Below are 25,677 nucleotides of genomic sequence, written 5' to 3' on the forward strand. Positions count from 1 at the left end.
AAAGGAAAATATATAGAGCATTGTGCCTGATTTAAATTTTTGTGTGTGTGTGGAGGGGGGCAGAGTCTTATTGTGTATTCCAGGCTGGCCTCAAATTTACAGAGGTCTGCCTGCCTCTTCCTGTCACTACGGGGATTAAAGGCATGCATCACCATGCCTGGTGATTTTTTAAAATAGATCATTGATAAAGCACTTGCTTAGCATTCTTAAGTCCCTGCTTTCAACTCCCAGGGAACACACACACACACTGATTTTGAGACTACTCTCAGTCCAGTTTTTCTATATTTCAAATAAAATTAAGAGCAGAAATTTGGCAGATTACAGACTGCAAACAGAAGGCTGTAAATCAGCTATTCTGAATCACACTGAAAAAGCATGTAACTGTAAAGCATGTAGCTGTAACTCTTCTTCACTGTCCCGCTGTCTCTCTTCTGTCTAAGCATGTTTTCCCTTTCTCTGGGTAGCTTTCACTCTCCTGGAACTCTCTGTAGACCAGGCTAGCCTTGAACTCACAGAGATCCGCCTGCCTCTGCCTCCCGAGTGCTGGGGTTAAAGGCGTGAGCCACTATGCCTGACAATTTACTCTTTCTATAAAGGCTTCCCTCCCTGCCATATGACTGCTTATGTCTGACCCCTATGCCATCTTTTTTTTGTTTTGCTTTTTTTTGTTTTTTCGTGACAGGGTTTCTCTGTGGCTTTGGAGGCTGTCCTGGAACTCGCTTGGTAGTCCAGGCTGGTCTCGAACTCACAGAGATCCGCCTGCCTCTGCCTCCCGAGTGCTGGGATTAAAGGCATGCGCCACCAACGCCTGGCTGGGTTTTTCTTTTAAATAAAAACAAGTTTATTTTAAGAATGTTTTGCTCATTCGTATGTGTACACACTAAGTGCATGCCTGTGGAGATCTGGAGATGGAGCTATGGGTATTCATGGTCTGCTGTTGTGGTGCTGAGAACTGAACCCAGGTACTTTGCAAGAAAAACAAATGTTCTTAACTACTGAACCATCTCTCTAGACTCACTCAGGTTTATCTTTTGAAACACTAATCAGATTTTCCTCTCGTGTCCATATATACATACACACAGACACATACATAGTTATATGGATATATACATTTATACACATATTATTCTGCTTATATAGTTTTTGGAGACAGGATCTCATATGTCCCATGCTGGTCTAGAACTCACTCTATAACTGATAATAACTTTGAATATTTTTCTGCCTCTACATCCCAAGTGCTGGAAGTCTAGGTTTGTGGTTCTCTTCCTGATTTGGGATAATGGATGCATTTATTTGCAACTTGAACAAACTAGAACGACTCATACTTATTTTTTTCTGTGGCAGCGTTCTAATGCGAAGAGGATGAGCTAGAAGCTGGGAGCTGGCTGGAGTGTGCTGCTCTGTGAGATGATATCATCTGGAGACAAGTTATTCTTGTTTTTTCTTCCCTCTAGCCGGGGTCCTGGGGAAATTGTAACTCCTTGGATATCTATCGCTCCAAGTCTGACAGCTGGAAGAAAAGGACATATAAGGATCTCTCTGAGTATTTCCTTCTCCACCAGGGTATCTTCCTATGCTCTTGATCACAATCCTCCTCAGTCAGCAAGGCACTGGGGAAGACACACTAACAAGCACTACCAATGGACATTCGTTCGGGCTGTGTAAAAAGAGGGCATAAACACAGCATAAAAAAGTTGCTTTTAAGCTGGGCGTTGGGTGCACGCCTTTAATCCCAGCACTTGGGAGGCAGAGGCAGGCAGATCTCTGTGAGTTCGAGGCCAGCCTGGTCTACAGAGCTAGTTCCAGGACAGCCTCCAAAGCTACACAGCGAAACCCTGTCTTGAAACCCCCCCACAAAAAAAAAGTTGCTTTAGCCGGGTCTTGGTGGCACACGCCTTTAATCCCAGCACTCGGGAGGCAGAGGCAGGCAGATCTCTTGGAGTTCGAGGCCAGCCTGCTCTACAGAGTGAGTTCCAGGACAGCCTCCAAAACAATACAGAGAAACTCTGTCTCTAAAAAACAAAACAAAAAAGAAAAAGAAAATAGACTCATGGTTTTCCGGTCTCTCTTTCTTGTCTCCTCTCTGGGGGACTGGAAAAAGAGAGCTTTTTCTAATTTGGTTTTATCTGGTCTGATTTGGATTTCTGCATACAGCAGAGAGGCTTATCAGAGTACAGAAACTTTTCAGGGAGTTCAAGGCCAGGACAGATTCCAAAGCTACAGAAAAACCCTGTCTCAGGGGAAAAAAAACCTAAACTATTATAATGTGGCTCACACCCATGACTAAACATTCGGAAGGCTGAGGCAGGAGAATCAGGAATACAAGGAAAATGTTTGATGCCTTGAAAAAAAAAGATTGTTGTAATTTGTTTTTTTGACACGTCAGTTCTAGAACCCTCAGAGGTAAAAGCAAGTTTTTTTTCAGACAGGGTTTCTCTGTATTGTTTTGGAGGCCATGGGTCTGTTTTCTGTGAGGCAGTTTAAATACCCTGTGGGAGTGGTCTTGAACATTGCTGGGGGAGGGATCATCATTTGGCAGGCTTTCTGAGACAAAGCAGGCTTTGGAGGGAGATGGGGGAGAGGGGCTTGAGGGGAACTTCCACCATAACACTCAACACTGCCCAGCTAGTTTACCCACCCTCAGCTCCCCCACCCCCGCCACCCCTTTGGACACTGGGTCTCTCTATGTACCTTTGGAATGCACTTATGTAGACCAAGCTCTTCTTAAACTCAGAGATATTCCCTCTTTTTCCTCCTGAGTGTTGGGTTTAAAGATGTGAGCTACCATGACTGGCTACACTTGTTTTTGAGACAGGGTTTCAGTTCTGTAGTTCAGGCTCCTGCCTGTTTCCTAATCACTCAGTCTCTCAAGTACAGCAAGGTTTAACAATGTTATTTTTATTTTATGTATTTATTTTTTGAGACAGATACTAATTCACTTACCTCAGATCACTTGGTAATTCTCCAGAATGCTGGGATAATAGATGTGTGCTGTTATGCCCAAGTTCCATTTTTTTTCCCAAAGTAGGGTTTCTCTGTGTAACAGCCCTAGCTGTCCTGGAACTGCCTGGCCCCAAGATCAGTCTTTTTTTTTTTTTTTTTTTTTTTTTTTTTTGGTTTTTCGAGACAAGGAAGATCAGTCTTTTTTTCTTTTCTTCTTTTTTGGTTTTTTGAGACAGGGTTTCTTTGTGTAGCCCTGGCTGTCCTAGAACTCACTCTGTAGACCAGGCTGGCCTCAGACTCACAGAGATCCACCTGCCTCTGCCTCCCAAGTGCTGGGATCAAAGGCGTGCACCACCACCACCACTGGACCCTCAAGATCAATGTTAACAACTTTGTTAAGGAACAATGCTGAATGTTTTCAATTCTAGGATCAGGCAAGGCTTCCACTGGTAGTGCTTGATGGGATGATCCAGGAAAGGCCCAAGAAAGAATAAAAAAAAGAAGCCATGGGCCTTTCAATGCTACTTTGCTAGAATAATGGGCCTGGGAGACCCAGCAAAAGAAAGCAAAAGGTACAAGTGAGTTACTGTCTAAATGTGAGCATTAAGATAGGAAGCTTCATTATCATGTTAATAGAAACTGCAGTAGGAAGAATTTTTTTCTAGAGAGAGCAGTTTTTAGTTTAGGGTTACTATTGTTGTGATGAAACACCCTGACAAAGCAACCTGGCGTGGGGTTTACACTTCCACATCACTGTTCAACAAAGAGGGAAAGAAGGGCTGAAATCTGGAGGCAGGAGCTGACACAGAGGCCAAGAAGGAGTGCTGCTTCCTGGCTTGCTCAAGGTCCTTTCTTATGGAACTCAGGACCAGCTGCCTAGGGGCCGCCCTATTCACAAAGGGCTGGGCCCTCTCTCCTCAATCACAATTAAGAAAATGCCTGGGGCTGTTGCAGTTACTTAGAGGTTAAGAACATTGCCTGCTCTTCCAGTGGACCCATGTTCAATTCCCATGGGTCATTGGAATGGCAGCTGACAACGGTCAGTAACTCCGGTTACAGAGGATCCGACACCCTCACATAGACGTATATGTGGGCAAAACACCGATCGATGTTCACAAAAAAAAGGTGTTTAAAAAAATTTTTTTTTATGTTCTACAGGTTTGCCTATAGCCAGATCATTTTCTCAGTAGAGGCTCCCTCTTTCTGATGCCTCTAGCTTGGGTCAAGTTGATGTAATACTAGCCAGCATGAACAGGTAACAGTTCAGTTTCTGTTTGGCTTTTGATCTCAGTCATTCCTTTTTATTTTAGCCCAATCAGTTTCCCCAGTGAAAAAGCTCAATCTATGAAAATGACCTGCTGTGATTTTTATCTAATAAGTCTATTAAATAGACGGGCAGTAGGCACTTTTTTTTTTTTTTTGGGTGTGTGGTTCGAGATAGGGTTTCTCTGTGGCTTTGGAGGCTGTCCTGAAACTCACTCTGTAGACCAGGCTGGTCTGGTCTCGAACTCACAGAGATCTGCCTGCCTCTGCCTCCCGAGTGCTGCGATTAAAGGCATGGGCCACCACCGCCTGGCGGCAGTAGGCACGTTAACAAAAGAAAAGTATATACAATATTGTGCTCACAGAGCACTACACGAACATCAATATTCAGAATTCTTGTTAGTTTCAGAAGTTTATATAAGTTCAGAGGGGAGATGGGCAGAGGAGACAGATCACTGGGCCCTCAAAGTAAGGGTAGACTGAATGTGGTATTGACCTTAGTCCTTACGAGTCTTTAGAGAGAGCATTTGGGGAGGCCCCACCGGAACTACTGTTTCTTATTATTGAGTAGAAGAAATGTGCTTAACGCCTTCTGTCCAGCGTCTCGGGTGAACTGGGCATGGTGGAGGTTTGTAACAGAAAACCTGCAGTTCCAGTTACTTCGCAGTCTTGAGCTGGGAAGTTCAAGGTCAGAGGTGGAAACTCAGAGGCAGCATGGTTTAAAATAAAAGAGGGCGGGTTAGGGCTCTTGGGTAGGAGAATGCTTGCTTACATGTGCTGGGCCTTGGTGGTCAATGTTTAACACGCGGGGGGGTAGATTTCATTCAAAGAAAAAGCAAAGGGTGGGAAAGAGAAGAGAGAAAAAGCTCTGTGTGGCGAGAAGGTCGTTGATAGCCAGACAGTGGACTGCATTTGGCATTCCATGCTGGCACCCTAAGTTGGGACTGCTGGTCGGCCTGGCTCGAGTGTGCCAGCCTATCTTGGGACGACAGGAACTCTTCACGGCCATAGAGCATGTGAGTCACACTAAGCTATCTGATCGCTATCTTCGTACGGGTCAGTTTCCACAGAGGCTGCGAGCGTCCTTCCTCCCGGTCGGCTTCCGGGCAACCGCAGGCCCCTGGGCCAAGTCAGGCTGGGTCGCCCAGAAGTCGCGGCCGGCGTCGGAGGCCTCCAAACCGCGGGTTAGCGCGGGGTGGCGCTTCCCGCTTTACTCTGCCGCCTTCCCCTTTGGAGGCTCCGCAGAGCTCCACGGCCAAGGCTGGCGGAGTCTTCCCACCGCTAAAGGGGCGCTTTCGAATCCGACGCGGACCTGAGCGGGCAGCTGCCGCCGCGCATGCGCGGCGTCTGCACCGGGCGGAAGCCGACGTCGCCGCGCCGCCACCGCGTGACGCACTTCCTGTTTGTTGTTGGAGAAAAGGAGAGAAAGGAAAGCGCGAGGAGACGCCGCCACCGCCGCCAGCGCAGCTGTGCCGGAGCCGCGAGGAGACCGGCCGCCCGACTTCCCCCCCTCGCCGGCCGCCGCGTCCTCGGTGAGGGGCCTGTGAACCGGGGCGGAGAGCAGGCTTGCCTGTGGCGGGACGGGGAGGGCGGTCGGCTGGGTGCGGAGAGGGTGACCTGCCCGGCGCCTGGGACACACGGGCGCGGGGAAGCCGGGCCGACAGTGGGGCCGGGCCGGCTCGCCAGCGCCGGACGGGTTCCAGTGCCAGCTGTGGCCTGGAGTCTAGGCCTCAGGCCTACGTTGTTCCTGGTCCGGGCCGGGTCTAGACCGGCTCGGTGGAAATCGTCTGCCCTGCCGGGTCCGGCCTACCCTGGGCCTTAGCCGGGCTCCGCTCTCCTGGCTCCCAGGTCTGCAGTGGCGGTTGGGCCCGGCACGCGCGAGGTCCGCCGCGGAGCCTCAGGAGTCGGCGAAACCGGTGTCACCCTGTCTTGGCATCCTCCGTGCATTCTGCAAGCAAGGGGTCAGGTGGCATGCGAAGAGCAGGACTCCTATGGGCAGGACTCCTATGGGAGGCGCGATCTCTGGCTCAGGCTGCCTAGGGGGCCGGGTGGGAGGGCCAAGGAGGTTTCCAAGGCTTCTCCTGTTGAACTGTTGGGAAGTTTGCTAGGCGACCTGACCGGCCCAGTTTACTTTCAAAACCCGTTTGTGGTTAGCCTTTAAGGGTGCTTTGCTTTATGTAACTAAAGTTTATGTAACTGAAGTTTACATTAGGTCTTAGTTCGCTTCGGTCGTGTGGAAAAGGGAACTGTACATTGCAAGCCGTAAGATTGTCCTGGGGAGAAAAAAAAATGGGGCCGGCGGTTTTTATTTTACAGAATGAGTTGTTAGAACTTTGAAAACTTGGTTACCGAAGTTATGTGTGAATTGTCGAAAGGGAATGGAGGGGATGGTTACACCTTCTCGGGCACGCCTAAGCAGTGTAGGTCCGATGCATCCACTTTGGTTTATTAGTGTCTCTATTTGAACCATAGATTTGTGGCTTGTAAGTCCACTGTATCTCCCTTTCTAGGTCCTATAATACAGGGAGTTGAACTCCGTACTTAATGCTTGCTAGGGGAGTGATGTCTACTTTAGGTAACTACTTTAATAGAAAAACTAGACTTAACGCAGCCAAAGGAGGGAACGGCCCTAACGAAAATGCATCCTAGACGGTGAACTTAGTTCTGTTGATAGTGAAGTAATTGAGCGCATCTGTTACCGGACTCTCTTGCTCTTTGGGATGTCACCACCACAGGGAGATTGCCTTCTGGTGTGTGAATACTACGGCTGCCAGTGATCAGTGCAGACACTTGCAGTTAACTGTGTGTAGAGCTTTGGAATTAGGAAAAATAAGAAATTTTGGAAATGCTGCCTTTGTGTAGGTGTGGGTGATTTGATGGGAAAAAATATTTGTGAAGTAAGTTTTCTCTTCTGTTCACTGTTTTTCACAGGCAGACTTCTGAAATTTTGGCTTCTCATGTGATTGCCTTTTGAAGGAGAAGTTGGTATTGTATTTTGCTTTTTTGAGACAGGAGTTCTGTGTAGCCTTGGCTGTCATGGAAGTCTCTCTGTATTGAACCCTGAGGTTTGCCTGCCTCTGCCTCTCCCCCTCCAGTACTGGAACTAAGGGGGTGCTCCACCACACCCTGCTAAGAAGTTGACTCTTTACTTTTGTGTGTTTATGAAATGTGTGTGGTACAGCGCATGTGTGGGAATCTTCCATCCATCAATCTCTCTTTTGCTAGTACCAACCTTCTGCATTTATATGGCTCTGCAGTACCAGATTTGAATTTATTTATTTATTAGCCTTTAGGGTCTCACTGTGTAGCTCTGGAAATCAGTGGTCAGTTTGACTCTGCCTCCCGAGTGCTGGGATTAAGTTGTGTTTCACATACCCTCAATACCTTTTATTTTCTTTTGGGTACAGGTTTCATTTTTTTTTTAAAGCTCTAGCTGGCCTAGAACTTGGTACGTAGATTAGGCTGACCTGGAGTTCACAGATCCACATGTCTCTGCCTCCAGAGTGTTTAATCATACCTGGCCCAGAGTATAACTTTTAGAGTCAGTTCTCTCGTTTCATAGATTACTAGGGTGGAATTCAGTTGTCAGACTTTTGTGACCAAATTACTTGGCCAGTTGATCCACCCAGCTCCACAGCTTGAGAAGTTGGCCATCTTTTGTTTTTGAGACAAGTCTTCTCTGTGTAATAGCCTTGGCTGTCCTGGAACTTGCCCTGTAGATCAATGGGAGCCTCAGCCTCCTGGAGAAATTGACTTTTATGCAATGGAAGATGGAATCGTATCAAGGAGCTTTAGGTTGGAGCACTGGTGGTGGCCCACACCTTTCATTCCAGCACTGAGACGATTTCTTTAAGTTTAAGGCTAGCCTGGTTTTACAGATAGAGTTCAGGACAGCCAGGGCTATACAGAGAAACCATCTTGGAAAAAAAAAATCATTGCTTGAGGCAGAGACAGGCCAGTTTCCTGAGTTTGAGGTCAGCTAGGTCTACATAGAGTGAGACCCTGTCACAAAACAAAACAAAGAAAAACTGCCTTTAATTATAGTGGGGGGTGGGGTGGAGTGGGTCTCTGAGTTTGAGGCTATCCTGGTTTACAGAGTGAGTTCCAGGACAGCCAGGGCCACACAGAGAAACCCTTTGTCAAATAACCAAAACATACTGTGAATTTTTTTCTTACTGATATTAGCATTAGATGTGTGAGATTTGGGTTAAGGACTGGGGTGGTAAATATTCTTACCTACTATAAAGACTGAATTAGGAATTCTTCGGAATAGTGCCCCACTGCTTAAGCAGTCCTGTTAGTATTACCCTGTGTAGACCAGCAGCATTGTACCCATAACTGTCCATATTAGGGCTAGTTCAGTGTTTTGAGGAAGGTACTTTGTTATCACTGTCCACTAGATACCTGGTATGACTGTCTTCTACATTGTTTAATGCTTAAGGATGCTCTCACATGCAGACCACTTCTGATGCCTTCTCAAAGAGCAAGGGAATGCTGCCATTTCCTCCTTTGTTTTAGATAGAGGGTCTCAGGTACTTGAGGCTGGTCAGGAACTCATTTTGTAGCCAAGGATGACCTTGAATTCCTTCTGCTTCTACCTTCAAGTTGCTGGGATACAGATGTGTACCATTCTGTCCAGCTTAGCAGGATTCTTAAAAACTGACGTTTACTTCTTTGTAAGTGTAAGGCTAGTTAAATTCACCCAGGACACCATCTGGTGGTGAAGGGCCTGCAATTGCAGATGTTGAGTGTGAAGGAGAGATCAGTAGACTGGGGAATTAATGTTATGCTTCTTTTCTACTGTATAGAATTTAAGAAAAAGTTTATCCTTGGGAATACACCGAGCTGTGTATTGTGGGTCTGTGTGGTACCAGTATTTAAGAGGGTAAGTAAGGCAGGAGAATTTTAGGTGGAGGCTATCTTGGTCTCTATTGTGAGACTCTACTTCATTAAAAAGAGAACAATCAAGGACCTGAGCTTAATGAGAAGAACAGTGAGGTGGTAAAAGAAAGGACAAAAATACTATTAAGCTAGTGGTCTGAGGAGTAGAGTTTGATCCCTGGGATCCTTATAAGGGTGAAAGGAGGGAGTTGGTGCCTTAAACTGTTTTCCGGATTCCCTGTGTGCCCCTCCCCCAATAAGATCCAATGGGAAGGAGAAATGGGCCACTTTCTCCTGAGGCCACACACCCCCCCGCCCCCCCCCACGGTGTATACTTTGCTGAATGCTACCTAAGCATTCTTAAAACTTAAAAAAAAATCCCTTAATGAACTGTAATTTAAGAAAACAAAAGGAAAACTGAAAGTCTGAGGACTGACTTACTAGATAAGTCAGCTAGTAGGAATTTTTGTTTTTTTTTTGAAATAGCGTTTCTTAGTGTAACCCTGGCTGTGCTGGAGCTCTGTAGACCAGGCTGGTCTTGAACTCAGAGATCCACCTGCCTCTCTGAGGGCTGGCATTAAAGATATGTGCCTCCACTGCCCAGCTAGGAATGGTGTTTTTTTTTTTTTTTTTACTATGTATACAATCTTCTGCCTGCATGCCAGCAGAGGGCATTAGAGCTCATTCAAGGTGGTTGTGAGCCTCCATGTGGTTTCTGGGATTTGAACTCAGGACCTTTGGTAGAACAGTCAGTGCTCTTAACCTCTGAGCCATCTCTCCAGCCCGTTTGTTTGTTTTGAGGACAGAATCTCTGTAGTTCTGGCTGTCCTGGTTATACAGGTTAGCTTCAAACTCAGATATCCCCTAGTTTTCTGCCTCCTAAACCATCATGCCTGGTTTAAGAATTTTGCTATTATTAGATAATACTATGGATAATAAGGTATTTTGTCAAACTTTGGATAGATACAGCTAAGGAAGATCACACTTGACTGCTTCCATATTACTTTCTTACCTGAGAATGCAAAACGCTAAAATACTTTTTGTTTTTGCTAGTTTTTTTTTTTTTTGGTTTATTTATACAACATTCTGTTTCCATGTATGCCTGCAGACCAGAAGAGGGTACCACCATGTGTTTGCTGGGAATTGAACTCGAGACCTCTGGGAGAGCCTCTCTCTCCAGCCCCTAAAAATACTTTATCTGCCTAAAAGTCAGTGCTCATCCAAGAAGAGGTTTCAGTTTATATGTTTCTAAGGCAATTTGGTTTTCTTTTAAAGTGATTTTATAAATCCAAGTCATAAGGACCCTATGAACATTCTGAATAAGCAAAGGCCATTGCTTCTGTCTTCAACACTGTTGAACTGTGTTGTATTGAGTGTTGACGGGCGTTGGTGGCACACGCCTTCTTTTTTGGTTTTTCGAGACAGGGTTTCTCTGTATTGTTTTGGAGGCTATCGGTCCAGCCCAGCCTCGAACTCACAGAGATCCGCCTGCCTCTGCCTCCCGAGTGCTGGGATGGCCTTTAATCCCAGCACTCGGGAGGCAGAGGCAGGCGGATCTCTGTGAGTTCGAGGCCATCCTGGTCTACAAAGCGAGTTCCAGGAAAGCCTCCAAAACAATACAGAGAAACCCTGCCTCGAAACCCCCCCCCACAAAAAAAAACTTGAGTGTTTTAGGAATGTTGCATGTCATTTTTGTCCCCTGTAAAATTTTTATTTTTGGGTGAAAAGGAATGACATTGGATATTTTAAATGAGGACCTGAAAAAACTTTTTTTAAAAAATTTATTTATTACACATGCAGTGTTCTGGCATGCACACCAGAAGAGGGTATGGGATCTCATTATAGATGGCTGTCAGCCACCATGTGGTTGCTGGGAATTGAACTCAAAACCTCTGGAAGACTAGCCAGTGATCTTAACCTCTGAGCCATCTCTCCAGCCCGAGGACCTGAAAAAACTTGCATGTGGGTGTGGACATGTGCTTGTATAGGGCAGAGGTAGCCAGCGATTGGGTGTGTCCCCACTGCTTTCAACATTTTTTTTTTTGGATAAAGGTCTCCACCGAGTCAGGTTCACCAGTTGGCTGTGCTGGCTGGGCAGTATGCCACACTGATTTGCCTGTGTCTGCCTCCAGGTCTGCCACACTTGGCTAAAGGTGTGTCCTGGGATCTGAACTCAGTTCTAAATGCTTGCTTGGCAGGTGGTACTTTAATGACCTAACAATCTCCCTCTACTAACCCCAGAATTTTTCCCAGTGCTAAGTTTTGAGGCAGGGTCTCAAAACTTGTTCCTAAATGTTGAGTAGCTGCTATTACACACTTGCCAGGCTGAGAGTTATTATATTAATGTTTACATGGCTTGGAAATCCACCCCTGCCTCAGCTTCCTAGATGCTAGCTTTTTTGTCTTACCTGGATAGGTGGTCTTCATCTGTTTGCTCTTGCTTCTGTTCTGTCAAGCAAATTGTACTGCATTAAGTTTGTGTGATGCCGCAACATAAATTGAACTCTCTTTATGATTTTAATTATTTTTTTCTGAAACAGGTTCTTACTATGTATGTAGTGTTGGCTGGCCTGTAGTTGAATATGTATACTAGTCTAACTTTGAACTCATACTTACATGTCAAGTGCCTAGATTAAAGGCATGCCTAGATAAAGGTGTCTGCCTGCCACCATATCTAGTAAAACATATATATATGCATATACTTTTTTTTTTTTTTTGGAGACAGGGTCTCTATGAAGCCCTGGCTGGGCTGGAACTTACTATGTAGAGTATGCTAGCCTTGAATTTTACTTCTGCTTCCAGAATGCTGGGATTAAAGTTTACCACCACACCTGGCCTACCTTACTCTTTTAAGAGAAAAGATAAGGGGCTGGTGGCACAGCACTTTGAAGGCAGAGGCAGGCGGATCTCGGTTAGTTTGAGGCCAGCCTGGTCTACAGAGAGAGCTCCCTGCCTGGAAAAATCAAAGCAAGAAAAAAGAGGGAAAAGGAAACAAAGAAAAAAGCTAGCTGAGTCTTAGTGGATATGGCCTTGAATTTCATTACTCCTTTTTCAGTATTGCTCTTCCTTTGTGGGAAAGGAAGAAAGCTGTTTTTGTTGGTGACCTGGGAAAATCTTCTTTCTTTTCTTTTTTGCTTTGTTTGAAACAGGGTTTTCTCTGTAACAGCCCCAGCTGGCCTGGAACTCACTTTGTAAGTCAGTCTGGCTGATCACTCAGATCTTGCAGCTTCTGCCTCACAAGTGGGGAATTAAAGGCAAGTGCCATCACTACCCAGCTTATTTCTTGATCCCCCTCCCCCATTTTCTGAGATACTAGATGGAAAGACCTTTAACAGGGCCTCATCTTTGGTAATGAAGTCTGTCCTGTATGGTAAAAGCTTAGTAGGTGGATGGCTAAAATTTGGGGCAGAGTTTATGAAACCATATACCTTTGAGGCCCTTGACTGTGTGTAACCCACCAGAAAGGGACTTGTATTGCTAATACACCTGTTGGGCATACATGCTCTGTTTATTAAGAAAATGGGGCAGGACTGGAGAGAGGTCTCAATAGTTAAGAGCACTGACTGCTTTTCCAGAGGACCCTGATTCAATCCTCAGCATCCACATTATGTAGCTCACAGCTGTCTGTAACTCTGGTTTACACCAATGCACATAAAATAAGAAAAAGAAAAGGGCAAGAACTGAGTGTGGTGGTCCACACATTGTCAATCCCAGAGGCAGGCATGTCTGTCAGTTGTTACAATGCCTTTTCAGAAGCAATGCAATACTGTGAGAGTAGAAGTTAATAAGGGGCAGATTCCCTGGGAACTTTCTCTAAAGGAACCTCATGACTTAGCAAAATTGCCTTAGATTTGCTTGTTGAATTGTTGGAAAGCTTGCCTATCATGTTTAAGTCATGGTTTCCTTCACTGTTGATGGCACAGTTAACAGCTGGTACTGTTGCTGAGCATCTGAGTTCAGTTCTCGGCACCCACAACCAGCTAGCTCACAAGTATCTGTAACAGAACCTCCCAGAGATGCAATTTCTGGCCTCAGGCACCTGAACTCATTCATAGTTAAAAATAAAATGATCGTTATAACTTCCCCTGGAATCCTACCATCAGAATGTTCTTTAAAGCTAAAACTGGGTATGGTGGTGCCACACACAGGAGTTCAAGTTTGAGATCAGCAGTGTCTGCAGAGTGAGTTCTAGGATAGCTAGGGCTACTTAGAGAAGCACACTACCCCAATTGTTTATGTTTATTTTTTAAAGATTTATTTGTTATTTATACCCGGGTCCTCTGGAAGAACAGCCGGTGCTCTTAACTGCTGAGCCACCTCCCCAGCTCCTTCCATTTGTTTGTTAAAATATTTTATGCTTGCTAGTGTATGGGTTTCAGACACATCGTAGCGTGCATGTGTTATTGAGAGTAAACCACCTCACTCTGGGGTGGTGTCTGCGGAGTCAAAGGCAGGCTTGTGAAGCAAGTGCCTTTTACATGAACATGATTTGTGCTCTTGGGGGCCCCAAAATGTTTTTAAGTCAACCAGGAGATACTGGAAAGTTGATTTTCTTCTCTTGGTGTAAAGTCTAAACACTTTAGATTTAGTGTCTGTTTTTCTCTCTCCCCATACCCACACTCTGTATTTTTGGGGGTGGGGGAATTATTGTTATTATTTATTTATTTTTGTTTTTTTTGGAGAGGATCTGGTGAGTAGCCCAGGTTGTTCTTGAATTCCTGATCCTAGTACTGCTATGGTTGTCATAGGTAGGGGGGTGTGTGTGAGAGAGAGACAGAGACAGACAGACAGACAGACAGACACACACACACACGCGCACACACACACACACACACACACACACACACACACACACACACACGAGACAGGGTTTCTCTGTAGCTTTGGAGCCTGTCCTGGGACTTCTCTGTAGATCAGGCTGCCTTCAGATTATATTGTCAGGTCTGTCTGGAAGAAGAGAGAATGTTGGACAAGCAGGCCCTGACCCTAGAATTGGAAGTGGGAGATTATAATGAATAGCCTGAGAGAGAGGTTTCACACTGTCACTGCTAGTTGAATTATAAGACAGAAGCTTCTGGCAGTAGTTTCTTGGATAAACTAAAAAGCTTCAGACAAGTTGTGTCCTGGAACAACAGGACTAAGTGTAACTTTAAAAAATTAAGAATTGTGAATCTGGTAGTTGAGGCATGTACTACTACCTACTCAGGAGTCTGAGGCAGAAGAACTTCCAGACACACAAGGGTCGGTCAGCCTGAACAATTTACTGAGACCTTGTTTCAGAGGGGCCTGGGTCAAACTGGTCTAGCTCAGTGGAAGGTTGAGTGCTGTCTTGCAATGGGAGGTCCAAGTTGAGTGCCCAGCACCACCATGTTCCCCTCCCCAACACAATGAGAGGTGAGGGGACTTTTTTTTTTTTTTTTTTTGGTTTTTCCAGACAGGGTTTCTCTGTACTGTCCTGAACTCACTTTGTAGACCAGGCTGGTCTCAGAACTCACAGAGATCTGCCTGCTTCTTCCTCCCAAGTGCTGGGATTAAAGGCGTGCGCCACCAACGCCTGGTCATGTGAGGGGACTTTTGTATCCCCCTCTTATTTTTTTTCCCAGACAGGGTTTCTCTTTTTAGCCCTGGCTGTCCTGAGACTAGTGCTATGGATCAGACTGTCCTTGAACTCAGAGATCCACCTGCCTCTGACTCCCTAGGGCTGGGATTAAAGTAGTTTGCCACCATGCCTGATTGAGCTTTGACATTTGATTGTCAGACATCTGGTGGACAGTACATTGGCAGTGGACTTCTGGTGGATGTTATGGATTCAAATAGAATAAAACTTGTTCCTTGTTAATGTCTAGTGTATATTTGTGTATTGGATAACATTTTAGTATTTTACTAATTTGGTGTGGCTACTCTAAATTAATTCCAAGTGGATAAGCACTGTATAGAGTAATATAATAGTTGTCATATTAGTCATGAGTGCTTGTTTGAAGTGTATCTTGGCAGGCTAACATCCGTGTAACCCTCTTGTAGAATTGGCCAACCTGTGGGTCCTCCTGAGGACAGGTCCCTTGAGCTTTCATTGGCACCCCAGTGGCAGTCTTTCCTCAGTAGGTAATCTTGCTTGCATCGTCATTTGTTTGCACATACTCTTTCTTTGGAGTTTTAATCTTTGCGTCATTGTTGGCCTGGTTTTCTGTTTTTGATCTTAGTTCAGTTTTTTGCTGCATGTAGGCATCTCAGTAGAAGCCCTGTTAACATCTTCTCCCATACTTAGCAGTACGTGGCCTTTGCTGGGGATTCCTGTATTGAAAGAGTAAAAACTGAAAGACTGCTTTAAAGCTTGTTTTTTGTTTTTGTTATTGGTAATCTCAGCAGGAAGGGCCAATAGTTAGTTGGAAAATGGACAAAGGTTAGATAAGCAGCTCATAGTAATCAAAGCTGTGGGGTCCCCCCCAGATTTTTATGGACACAAACTTAACCATATATCAAGTGCACAAAGCATATATGTATGCTTGTGTATTTTGGGCAGGTGCCTTACTACTGAGCCACATCCCCTGTAGAAGGTTCTAACATGTGTAACATGAAATAATAAAAGACCCAGAGACTGATATTGGGGTTCAAACTTCAAGCTGAATATCAGAAAAGCAAAGCAGCCAGCCACTAGCTCTCACCTCTAGCTCAGGCTGAAGGGACTGATCCATGCATGAACTCTTCAAGTGTTGGCTGCCTCTCCAGCGTGGCTGGAGAACGAATGCCTCTATTGAAACTGTGCTTCTGTTTTATACATACAGTTCCCTAATGTTGGGATCAAAGGTGTGAGCTATAATTCTCTTTTAGACTAATTCTTGAGTGACCTTGGACTCACAGACATAATCCTGAGTTACAGGACTAAAGGTGTGTGCCTGACTTCTATGGCCTGTGGCTGACTTTGCTTTCTGAATCCTCAGGCAAGCTTTAATATCATAAACGGTGTATCGCCTCAAGCATGAAAAGGTGTTTAACTACAAGGACAAGAGCCAGCCTTTTTTTATTTTGACATAGAGTCCAGAGTAACACAAGATGAACTTGAAGTTCTTACTGAGATTTCACCTCTTGAGTGCTCCTGGTGTGCGGAGTTGTTTCTGATTCAAAATGAAAAGTGGTTCCTAGGGCCTCTTATTTTAGTCTAACAACCTTCTAGTCAAGTATCTTGCCACCTGGGCAGTGACACCCCCACTCCCAGAATAGTTTGTTTATATATTCATATTTATATATTTGAAGCAGGGCCTTATGTGACCCAGATTATTCTTGAATTTGGCTGTGTGTAAAGGATAGCCTTGTTCTTCAGCACCCTGCTATCTACCACAGTACTGGAATTATAGGTCTTGAGTTGTTGGGAATTGAACCCAGGCCTTTGTTCAAGCATCTGCCATCTGAATTCCATCTTCATCCCAAGGTCTTGAATATCTGCCACTGTCAAGCAGGTAGCTGGGATTATAGGTCTGCACCACTAATCCCTGCTATGATGGAGAAGCTTCTACCAAAGATTTTTTTTGCTTAGCAGTTCACCTGCCTCAGGAAGAACCTTCAGGGGACTTGGAGCAATGCCCTTTTTTTGTGTCTGTGTGTGGGGGATAGTCTCACTATGTGCTTCTGGCTGCCTCCAATTTACAGAGAGCCACCTGTGTCTCACCCCCTCCCCCAATGCTGGAATGAAAGGTGTGAGCCACCACACCTAGCTTCTAGCAAAGTCTTTTTTTTTTTTTTTAAGTTTTTCAAGACAGGGTTTCTCTGTATTGTTTTGGAGGCTGTCCTGGACTTGGCTCTGTAGACCAGGCTGGCCTCGAACTCACAGAGAGATCCACCTGCCTCTGCCTCCCGAGTGCCACCAATGCCTGGCCTAGCAAAGTCTTAAGTGGTCACAGTTTGGATATGTGGGTGCTTTGGTACCTGAAGAGTAGAAGTTAGATGCTAGATGCTCACTAAATCTAAAGACACCTGATCCACAGAGATTTTGGAAGGAAGGAAAGTCAGGGCATGAAGATCTTCACTCATTTGTCAAGTACTTTTCAGAATACGCCTGTTGTGGTTTATTTTTGGTGATTCCAGGCAAATGTTCTCCCAGCAAATTGGATACCTCCGAGTAGGAATATGACAGGTACCAAGAGGAATTGTTTGACTGGGAAAAAGATTAGTTTATTTTTATATATTTAAGTCATTTTTTAGATAAGGTCTTACCATGTAACTCTAGCTGGCTTACAATGCAGCGATCTGTCTGCCTCTTCTCCCTAGTGCTGGAATTAAAGTGTGTACCACTATGCCTACTTTTTAAAAAAAACTTTCCTAACTTGTAATTCCTAAACTTTTACTGTATGATTTGGTTGTGCTGTCCTAGTAAAAATTTTTTGCCAGCAGGAAGGAAAATACCTGTTTTGGTCATCTCCATCATTTTGTTTTTTGAGGCAGACCCTCACTATCTAGCCCTTGCTGGCTTAGAACTTGCTATGTATAACAGGCTGACTTAAACTCAGAGCCGCCCGCCCCTGTCTCCTGAGCACTGGGGTTAAAGGTGTATACCACCCTGCATCCCAACCTGTTTACATTTTAGGTAGGGCAAATGTACTTTTGAGTTTTGTTTGTTAGTATTGATGCTTGTTTAGAATTGGAAGGCAGTTTTTTTTTTGGTTTTGGTTTTTCGAGACAGGGTTTCTCTGTATTGTTTTGGAGGCTATCGGTCCAGCCCAGCCTCGAACTCAAAGAGATCCGCCTGCCTCTGCCTCCTGAGTGCTGGGATTAAAGGCGTGTGCCACCACCGCCCGGCGGAAGGTAGTTTTAAAGGTAAGTGTTGGCAGGCAGTGGTAGCAAACACCTTTAGTTCCAGCACACAGCAGGCAGAGGAAGGTGGATCTCTGAGTTTGAGGGTCAGCCTGGTCTACAGATCGATTTCCAGTACAGACAGAGTCACATGTGTCTCCTGTTGGCCACAAACCTATCTGTGAGACTGCTCTAAATCTCTGATCCTCCTACCATACCCAAGTTGATATAACAAGTTGGGAGAGTTCTTAAACTTTGATATGTCATAGCTTTTTTTGTAACTCCTTCCTGCTTATACCTGACACTAGCCAGTACAATTAGTGATTGTGCTTTTAATTTCACAGTTCACTTAGTAGAGTTCCTTGTAGTTGGTATTTCCTAGTATATTACGCTTGTGAGTCTGTCTTCATTGAGAAGATGGTGGCCCAGAGGATCCTACAGGAGTAAAGGCTTTGGACCATGCTGAAGAGAGTGGAGCTGGAGATGTTTGGAAAAGCAATAGGTACTACTTGTGCACAATTTCTTTGTGTGGTGAGTGTACCAACATTGCAAGCAATCAAGGTAGAATAAAGAAACGTGCTCAAGAGTTAAGTTTTCATGTTCTGTTTCATACAAGCATCCAAGCGGCCATTTTGCACAGTCATGTGCCTGTTTGCTGGGGTTTAGTTTCCATTTGGGACTGAGGGTATTCATAAGGAGAGAGATGGCGAGAGGAGGCTTTGAGCCCCTTTCAGTGAGGAAGACAGAAGACAGATCTGAGAAGACTACGGGAAAGAGATTTGGGCAGTCAGGAGAGCTCTCAAAGTACAGGTGGGACTGTAAGGCTTAGGTTCTGTGTTCCTAAGCTGCTTACATTGGGTGATTCCAAGTGATAGGTAGGACAAAAGTGGGAGCGCGCGAGCGAGTGAGCCAAGGCTGTGGAGAAATAGTTAACTGTCATTGACCTTAAATCAGAGTCCGTTTCAAGGGCTTTTGTGGTTGACAAGTTGGCAGCTCTAGCAAAGTTCTCCAGGCTTTTTTACTCAAGGGGTACTCTTCATCTAAGATGAATAGCATTTGTTAGGTGGTGGTGCACCCCTTCAATTCCAGCACGCAGGAGGCAGAGGCAAGTTGATCTCTGTGAGGTGGAGGCTAGCCTCAAAAACTACACAGAGACGCTGTTTCAACCCCCTAAATGCTGCTTCACACCCTTTGCAGCTCCAACCCTGTGTCAGTTAATGAGGTAGGGAGGAAGAGGCATTGGTTTTCCTGCTGCTTTATTTTACTTATCAGCCCTTCTGGTTCCTGGTGGACAGACTATGCATTGTGCTGTTTGGTGGTGTGGGAGTTGATTATCTACTACACCCACTTTGCTACCAATCCTTATGTAGGAAGGAAGCCTTTTATAACGGTGCTCACTGCTTTGTCTTGTAATTTACTGGGTTATATACCCACCTCCAACCCCACCCCCTACCCCTACTTTTTGAGACAAGATCTCTTTAGTGGAACGGAAAATCTTAGGCTATATACAACTACGAAAAGGCCCTAACATCGTTGGCCCATATGGCATCCTCCAACCATTTGCCGACGCTATAAAACTATTTATTAAAGAACCTTTACGTCCTTTAGCCACCTCAACATCCCTATTTATTATTGCTCCCACACTATCCATCCTGGAACCCTGTCCATCCTGGAACACACTATGTAGACTAGACTGGCCTGGAACTCAAGAGGTTTGATGCCTCCCAGGTGCTCGGATCAAAAGCCTGTACCTTGACACCCGGCCTACCTAATTTTTTGTGAGCATTTCCTTGAAAATGTTGCCACTTAAAAAAATTAATCCTAGTTCCACCTTCCTCCTCTCCTCCTGCTCCTCCCCCCCTTTTGTGGAAAGGGTAAGGCCTCTCCCTAGGATGTCTATTGAGTCTGTCAGGACCAGGTGTGTCAGTCGTGTCGTGTGCCCCCCCCCCGCTGAGCAAGGTATCTCTCCATATAGAATGGGCTCCACTAAGTCAGTTTGTGCATTAGAGCTAGATCTTGGACCCACTGCCAGTGGCCTCATACATTGTTCCAGTCGCACCATTGTCACCTATATTAAGGGAGTCTAGTTCAGTCTTATGCAGGTTCCCCATTTGTCAGACCTGAGTCAGTGATTTCTCAGGCTGGCTGATTTCTGTGGGTTTCCCCATCATGGTCTTGACTCCTTTGTTCATATTATTGCTCCTCCCTCACTTTCATTGTGCACCAGGAGCTTGGCCCATTGGTTACTTGTAGATTTCTGTATCTGCTTCCATCTGTTTCTGGAAGAGGGTTCAAGCTTCTCTGGGGTTGTGGATTATAGGCTGGGTATCTTTTGATGTGTGCCTGGTGTCCACTTATGAGTGAGTACATAACTATATTTGTCTTTCTGGTTCTGGGTTACCTCACTCAGGATGTTTTTTTTTCTAGTTCTGTCCATTTATCTGCAAGTTTTTGGATGTCATTTTTTCTTACTGCTGAGTAGTACTCCATTGTGTAAATGTACCACATTTTCTTTATTCATTTTTCAGTTGAGGGGCATCTGGACTGTTTCCAAGATCTGGCTATTACAAATAATGTTCCTATGAACATAGTTGACATAGGCACATTCTTGTTTCTTTTTCTGAGGTCCCACATCTTTGATCTCTTAAGACACCTGTATTTATGTGCGCTTGTGTACACACATGCATTTTTGCAACAGCTTTTAATTTTTATTGAATATTTGCTTGATGTGTATGACTGTTTTTGCCTGCCTGCATTAATGTAAGCAATGTGTGTGCCTGTTTGATGTTCTGGAATGGGATTACAAATGATTGTGAGCTACCATGTGGTCCTGGGAATTAAATCTGGGTCCTGCAAGAGCAACAAGTACTTTTTTTTATTATTTGCATTGGTGTTTTGCCTACATGTGTGTCTATGTGAGGGTGACAGATCTTGGAATTACAGTTGTTAGCTGTCTTGTAGGTGCTGGGAATTGAACCTGGGTCCTTTGGAAGAGCAGTCAAATGCTTCTAACCACTGAGCCATCTCCAGCCCTAAAATTAAAAAAACCAAAACCAAAACCAAAACCAACCTTCCAGACAGGGTTTCTGTGTTATACCTTAGGTGTCCTGGAACTGGCTTTAGCCCTGGCTGGCTTGATACTCACAGCTCATGAGCGCTGAGATGAAGGGCATGTGTCACCATCACCAGGGCCAGTTATTGTTTTTTTTTTTTTTTTTTTTTTGTTTCACATTGGGGACCAAATCCAGGGCCTCACACTTGCTAGACAGGCTCTGTATTTGGACACATGTCCATTGTTTATTTTTATATTATTTGATAGTTTTGTGTATATGTGTTTGAGACGGTGTCTCTTGTGAAGGGTAGGATAATGGGTGTTTGTCACCAATGGTACTTTTTGTAGTAAAAGATTTTGCTTTTCCATTCTGCATGTCAAAATGGTTTTCAAGCCTCAAGGTCTTTTTTTTTTCTTCTTCTGAAGATGAGTGGGAATTTTTCTTCCTGAGGGTGATAGCCTTTGAGGAATCACCTTTCCTGTAGGACTCTGAGCAGTAGTTGCTGGTTTCCTCTGCCTGAAAAGTGGTTAGAATTAGTTTATACATGTTGAATAGAATTGCACAATGAGTGTATGGTCCCAGCAGGAGGAAGACGCAAAGGCAGGTGGATCTCTGAGCTTTGGGCCAGCCTGGTCTACAAAGAGTTCCAGGGCAGCAAACCAAAAAAATCCCTCTTGGGGCTGGAGCAGTGGCTCGGAGGTTAAGAGCCCTGGCTGCTCTGCCAGAGGACGGGGGTTCATTTCTTTTAGCACCCACATGGCAGCTAGCAGTCATCTGGGATTCCAGTTGCAGGAGACCTGACACCTTCACACAGACATTCGTGCATGTAGAACACCAGTGCACATACAAAAGCAATCATTAAAAATTAAGAAAAAGAATTGCTCAAGGGAGCTGTTTCTCCATTTGGAAGGTAGAGGCATACAAATGGGATATTGGGTTTGGAAAAATGGCTGTTGATACCCTAGTACTATGACTAAAGGGTGGCATTTTGCCATGTTTTATTTTTGTGGGCATGTGAAGAGGACATCAGGTTACATAAACTGTTGTAGGTACTGAGAAACAAACTCTGAAAGAGCAAGAGCTCTTTCTTTTTGGCTTTTTTTAAGGACAGAATTTCTCTGTGGTTTTGGAGGCTTTCCTGGAACTAGCTCTTGTAGACCAGGCTGGTCTCGAACTCATAGAGATCCACCTGCCTCTGCCTTGCTGGGATTAACCACTGCCCAGGCAAGAGCTCTTTCTTAATCCTGAATCCTTACTTACTTAGTTCTTTTTTGTGGAGAGTGGTCAAGTGATATACCGTGTTAAGGGAGAAAGCATTGTTCAGAGAACACATACTAGAGGTAGCTAGAAGCTGAATGAGTTCCATTGTGCTGCTCTATGGAGACCAGGTGTGATCCACAGGTGAAGGAAGCTATGCTCACTTCCTGGCTTTCAGCTGAAGGCACAGTCTGTAGGATGGCATTAGAGAAGTGCTGTGTTGGTTTGGTAGTTAGACACTGGACAAGAGTAGTTATAGACTGGCTGATTAAGTATGTTCTCTTTCTTCTGGATACTGAATGCAAGGACTGCTGCCATTTCCATGAGAGAGGGCTGAGGAAGGGTGCTTCTTAGGGCAGGGATAGTGTGTTCTTCTTTACAGTCTTACCTAATTCCTGGTGCAGGAACTCATCTGAGGAGGGAAGTAACCGAATCTCCCCAAGTGCATTGTGGTCTAGGAAAGCAGATGTAGCCAGTCCTTAGGTCAAGAGGCCAAGAGGCACCTAATCTCTGACTCAGAGCCCAGTGACCTTTTCATAGTTGGAGGCTATTAGGTCATTTCCAAGCATTTTTTTCTATATGCTTTTTTTTTTGGGGGGGGTTTTCGAGACAGGGTTTCTCTGTAGCTTTGGAGGCTGTCCTGGAACTCGCTCTGTAGACCAGGCTGGCCTCGAACTCACAGAGATCCGCCTGCCTCTGCCTCCGCCTCCCGAGTGCTGGGATTAAAGGCATGCGCCACCAACGCCCGGCTCTATATGTATTTTTTGAGAATGACACTTCCCCTATTCCCCCAGGACAAGCTTTCTCTGTTTTATATCTGTCCTCAGACAGGGTTTCTCTGTATTGTTTTGGAGGCTTTCCTGAAACTGTAGGCCAGACTCACAGAGATCCTTCTGCCCCTGCCTCTGAGTGCTGGGATTAAAAGCACTCTGCTAGGAATGGACCCCCCTCCCATTTTCTCTGTTTAAAACAGCTCTGACTGTCCTGGAACTCCACTTTGTAGACTAGAGATCCACTTCCTCTGCCGCTGAGTGTGGCTGGAGTTTTAGGTGTGAACTACCACTGGCCAGCTGGGAAAATGATTCTGCATAAGGTCCTGCCCCACACATAGAAGCCAGTGGCTGGCTACCAGAAGTTCTTTCTGGGCCAGTAGGTGCTAATAAGAAGGAAGTACCCACCTGTTTTCTCACTTTTCACTGTGATTGGGCAGTGTTATGGACTTTTTTTTTTTTAACAGGTTTGTTCCAACAATCTGTTAAAACATGGTGGATTACTATGAAGTTCTGGGCGTGCAGAGACATGCCTCACCTGAGGACATTAAAAAGGCGTAAGTATTCCATTTCTGACATGATATTCTGTACCATGGTCTATTGGTAATTGGATAATGTAACTTGTATTACCTACTAAACCTTTTAATTTGTTTTCCTTTTTAAAAAGTAAAATTGTTTTCTGTGAATGTTTTAAAAAATGTGGATGGCTCTTAGGTTGACCACACCCATGTATACACATACACACATGGTTGAGAAAGAAAAACTTGATAACTCAGACTTGTTAAAATAAGAACATCGGTCTCTGCTGGAGGCCCTGGGTTCCACCCCCACTTCCTGGCACTGTCTATATTTACTTTTTGATACTTTATTATGGCTACTCCCCTACATCAGTTCCAACTCTGGTCTGTTGTTTCCACTGAACTGTATCTGAAGCTCTTCAGCATGATTCTTTTTAAATGTCGGTGTAGTATCAGTTGAGTCTTGGTGCTCTGGTCTATTTCTGTTGTTGTGATGAAATATTTTTCTTTCCAGAATAAGCACATAGTCCAGTCTGCTGCTGCTGCTGCTGGTGGTGGTGGTCAGGACGGACCCCATCTTAAAAACAGACAAATGGCCGGGCGTTGGTGGCGCACGCCTTTAATCCCAGCACTCGGGAGGCAGAGGCAGGTGGATCTCTGTGAGTTTGAGGCGGGGCTGGACTGACAGCCTCCAAAACAATACAGAGAAACCCTGACTCGTAGAACCAAAAACAAACAAACAAACAAACAAAACCAATAAAACCCCAGACAGATATAAAAAACAAAGTCATAGGCCGTCATTGAGGGAAAAGATGGCAGGATCCATAGTTTTGTGTTTTGTTTTTGTTTTTGTTTTTCGAGACAGGGTTTCTCTGTGGCTTTGGAGCCTGTCCTGGAACTCACTTTGTAGACCAGGCTGGCCTCGAACTCACAGAGATCCACCTGCCTCTGCCTCCCGAGTGCTGGGATTAAAGGCGTGCGCCACCAACGCCCGGCTTAGTTTTGTGTTCTTGCATGTACTCAGATTGATTTCTCTGCAGTTTAGGACTCCTGTCTGTGGAATGCTGCTGCCTCTAGTCTCCCACATCAATTAAATTAATAGTACGCACTCCACTGGTGCTCTTATGTAAGTTGACCTATTACCAATAAACACAGGAGTTAGATAGTGGGGTAGAATCCTGATAGGTCAAGAAAGCAACAGACACACCCAGCTGACCTGCACCTCCATACTTCCCAGATTGAAAAGAGGGTAAAAAAATCCAAGTTCCTTCTCTTTCCTGTGCATCTATCTGTGTTCCTGGCTTTTTTCTATGGCAATTCCAGTCAGTGGCTCACTCTGCCCCTAATTCAAGGTTACCTTTATTCAGTGTGATTACATATTTTGTCTAAATAGAAAGGAAAGGTGTAGACAGAAGTTTCTGTTCTGCCCTGTCCTGTAGCCATTCAGTTCCAAATAAATACACAAAGGCTTATAGTCAATAACTACAATTTAAATTAATTCATAATTCTTACCTATCTTTAGCCATATGGATTTGGTGCCTTTTCTCAGTAAGGCATTCTCATCATGCTTCCTCTGTGTCTGGCTGGTCTGGTTGGTCACTATATCTTTGTTTCCTCTTCCCAGAATTCTCTTAGTCTGGTAGCCTGCCTATACTTCCTACATGGCTACTGGCCAATCTATTTTATTAAACCAATACGAGTGGTTTACAGTGAACAAGAGCATTGTCCCACACCAGAAAGGTTTTAACCTCTAACACAGTAAAACTATATACAATAAGAACAATTATCAGGTAAGAATTACATTCACAATGTCCAGTGTATTTGCATTTGGCAAATTTTGAGAAAATACTTTTACCTGTTCTGCCTTGATGAATCCAATGTTTTTATACCTAAACCACTTTATCATATTGTATTACCCGCCTAAAATAATCTTTTAGACCTTAAAACATTTTTTAGATAAATAACCTAAGTTTTTTTATATATGTCTCCCAACCTTATAAACTTTACATCTCCTTTTTTAAGTTTCTATTTTGAATTTGGTAACAACAAAATGGTATTAACCACCTGCTTTTCAACCCCATCAGAGACCCAAGAAGGATAAAATACTACCCGAGTAAACAGGAACTGCAGAGGAAACAACTTCCCAAACTATAGAAATGACAGAAACAGCTGGCTGCCTGGATAATCCCCCAAGGTTCCTTTGCAACG

General features: G+C 44.7%; 1 protein-coding gene across 5 annotated transcripts in view; it reads left to right on the forward strand.

The window, feature by feature from the left end:
- The first annotated feature begins 5,588 nt into the window (after window positions 1-5,588).
- The window catches only part of Dnajb6 (DnaJ heat shock protein family (Hsp40) member B6), a 55,023-nt gene continuing 34,934 nt past the window's right edge, over window positions 5,589-25,677 (forward strand). For 3 of the 5 annotated variants that reach the window (XM_040739362.1, XM_040739360.1, XM_040739363.1), the window contains exons 1-2: window positions 5,589-5,738; window positions 23,419-23,508. In XM_040739362.1, coding sequence (XP_040595296.1) covers window positions 23,444-23,508 — 65 coding nt within the window. In that variant the 5' untranslated portion in view covers window positions 5,589-5,738; window positions 23,419-23,443. The remainder of the gene's footprint in view (window positions 5,739-23,418; window positions 23,509-25,677) is intronic. The other 2 variants (XM_040739361.1, XM_040739364.1) reach the window with 1 other exon arrangement.

This window comes from Mesocricetus auratus, unplaced genomic scaffold (genome assembly GCF_017639785.1).
Source record: "Mesocricetus auratus isolate SY011 unplaced genomic scaffold, BCM_Maur_2.0 Super-Scaffold_100676, whole genome shotgun sequence".
In the NCBI taxonomy this organism is placed as follows: domain Eukaryota; kingdom Metazoa; phylum Chordata; class Mammalia; order Rodentia; family Cricetidae; genus Mesocricetus; species Mesocricetus auratus.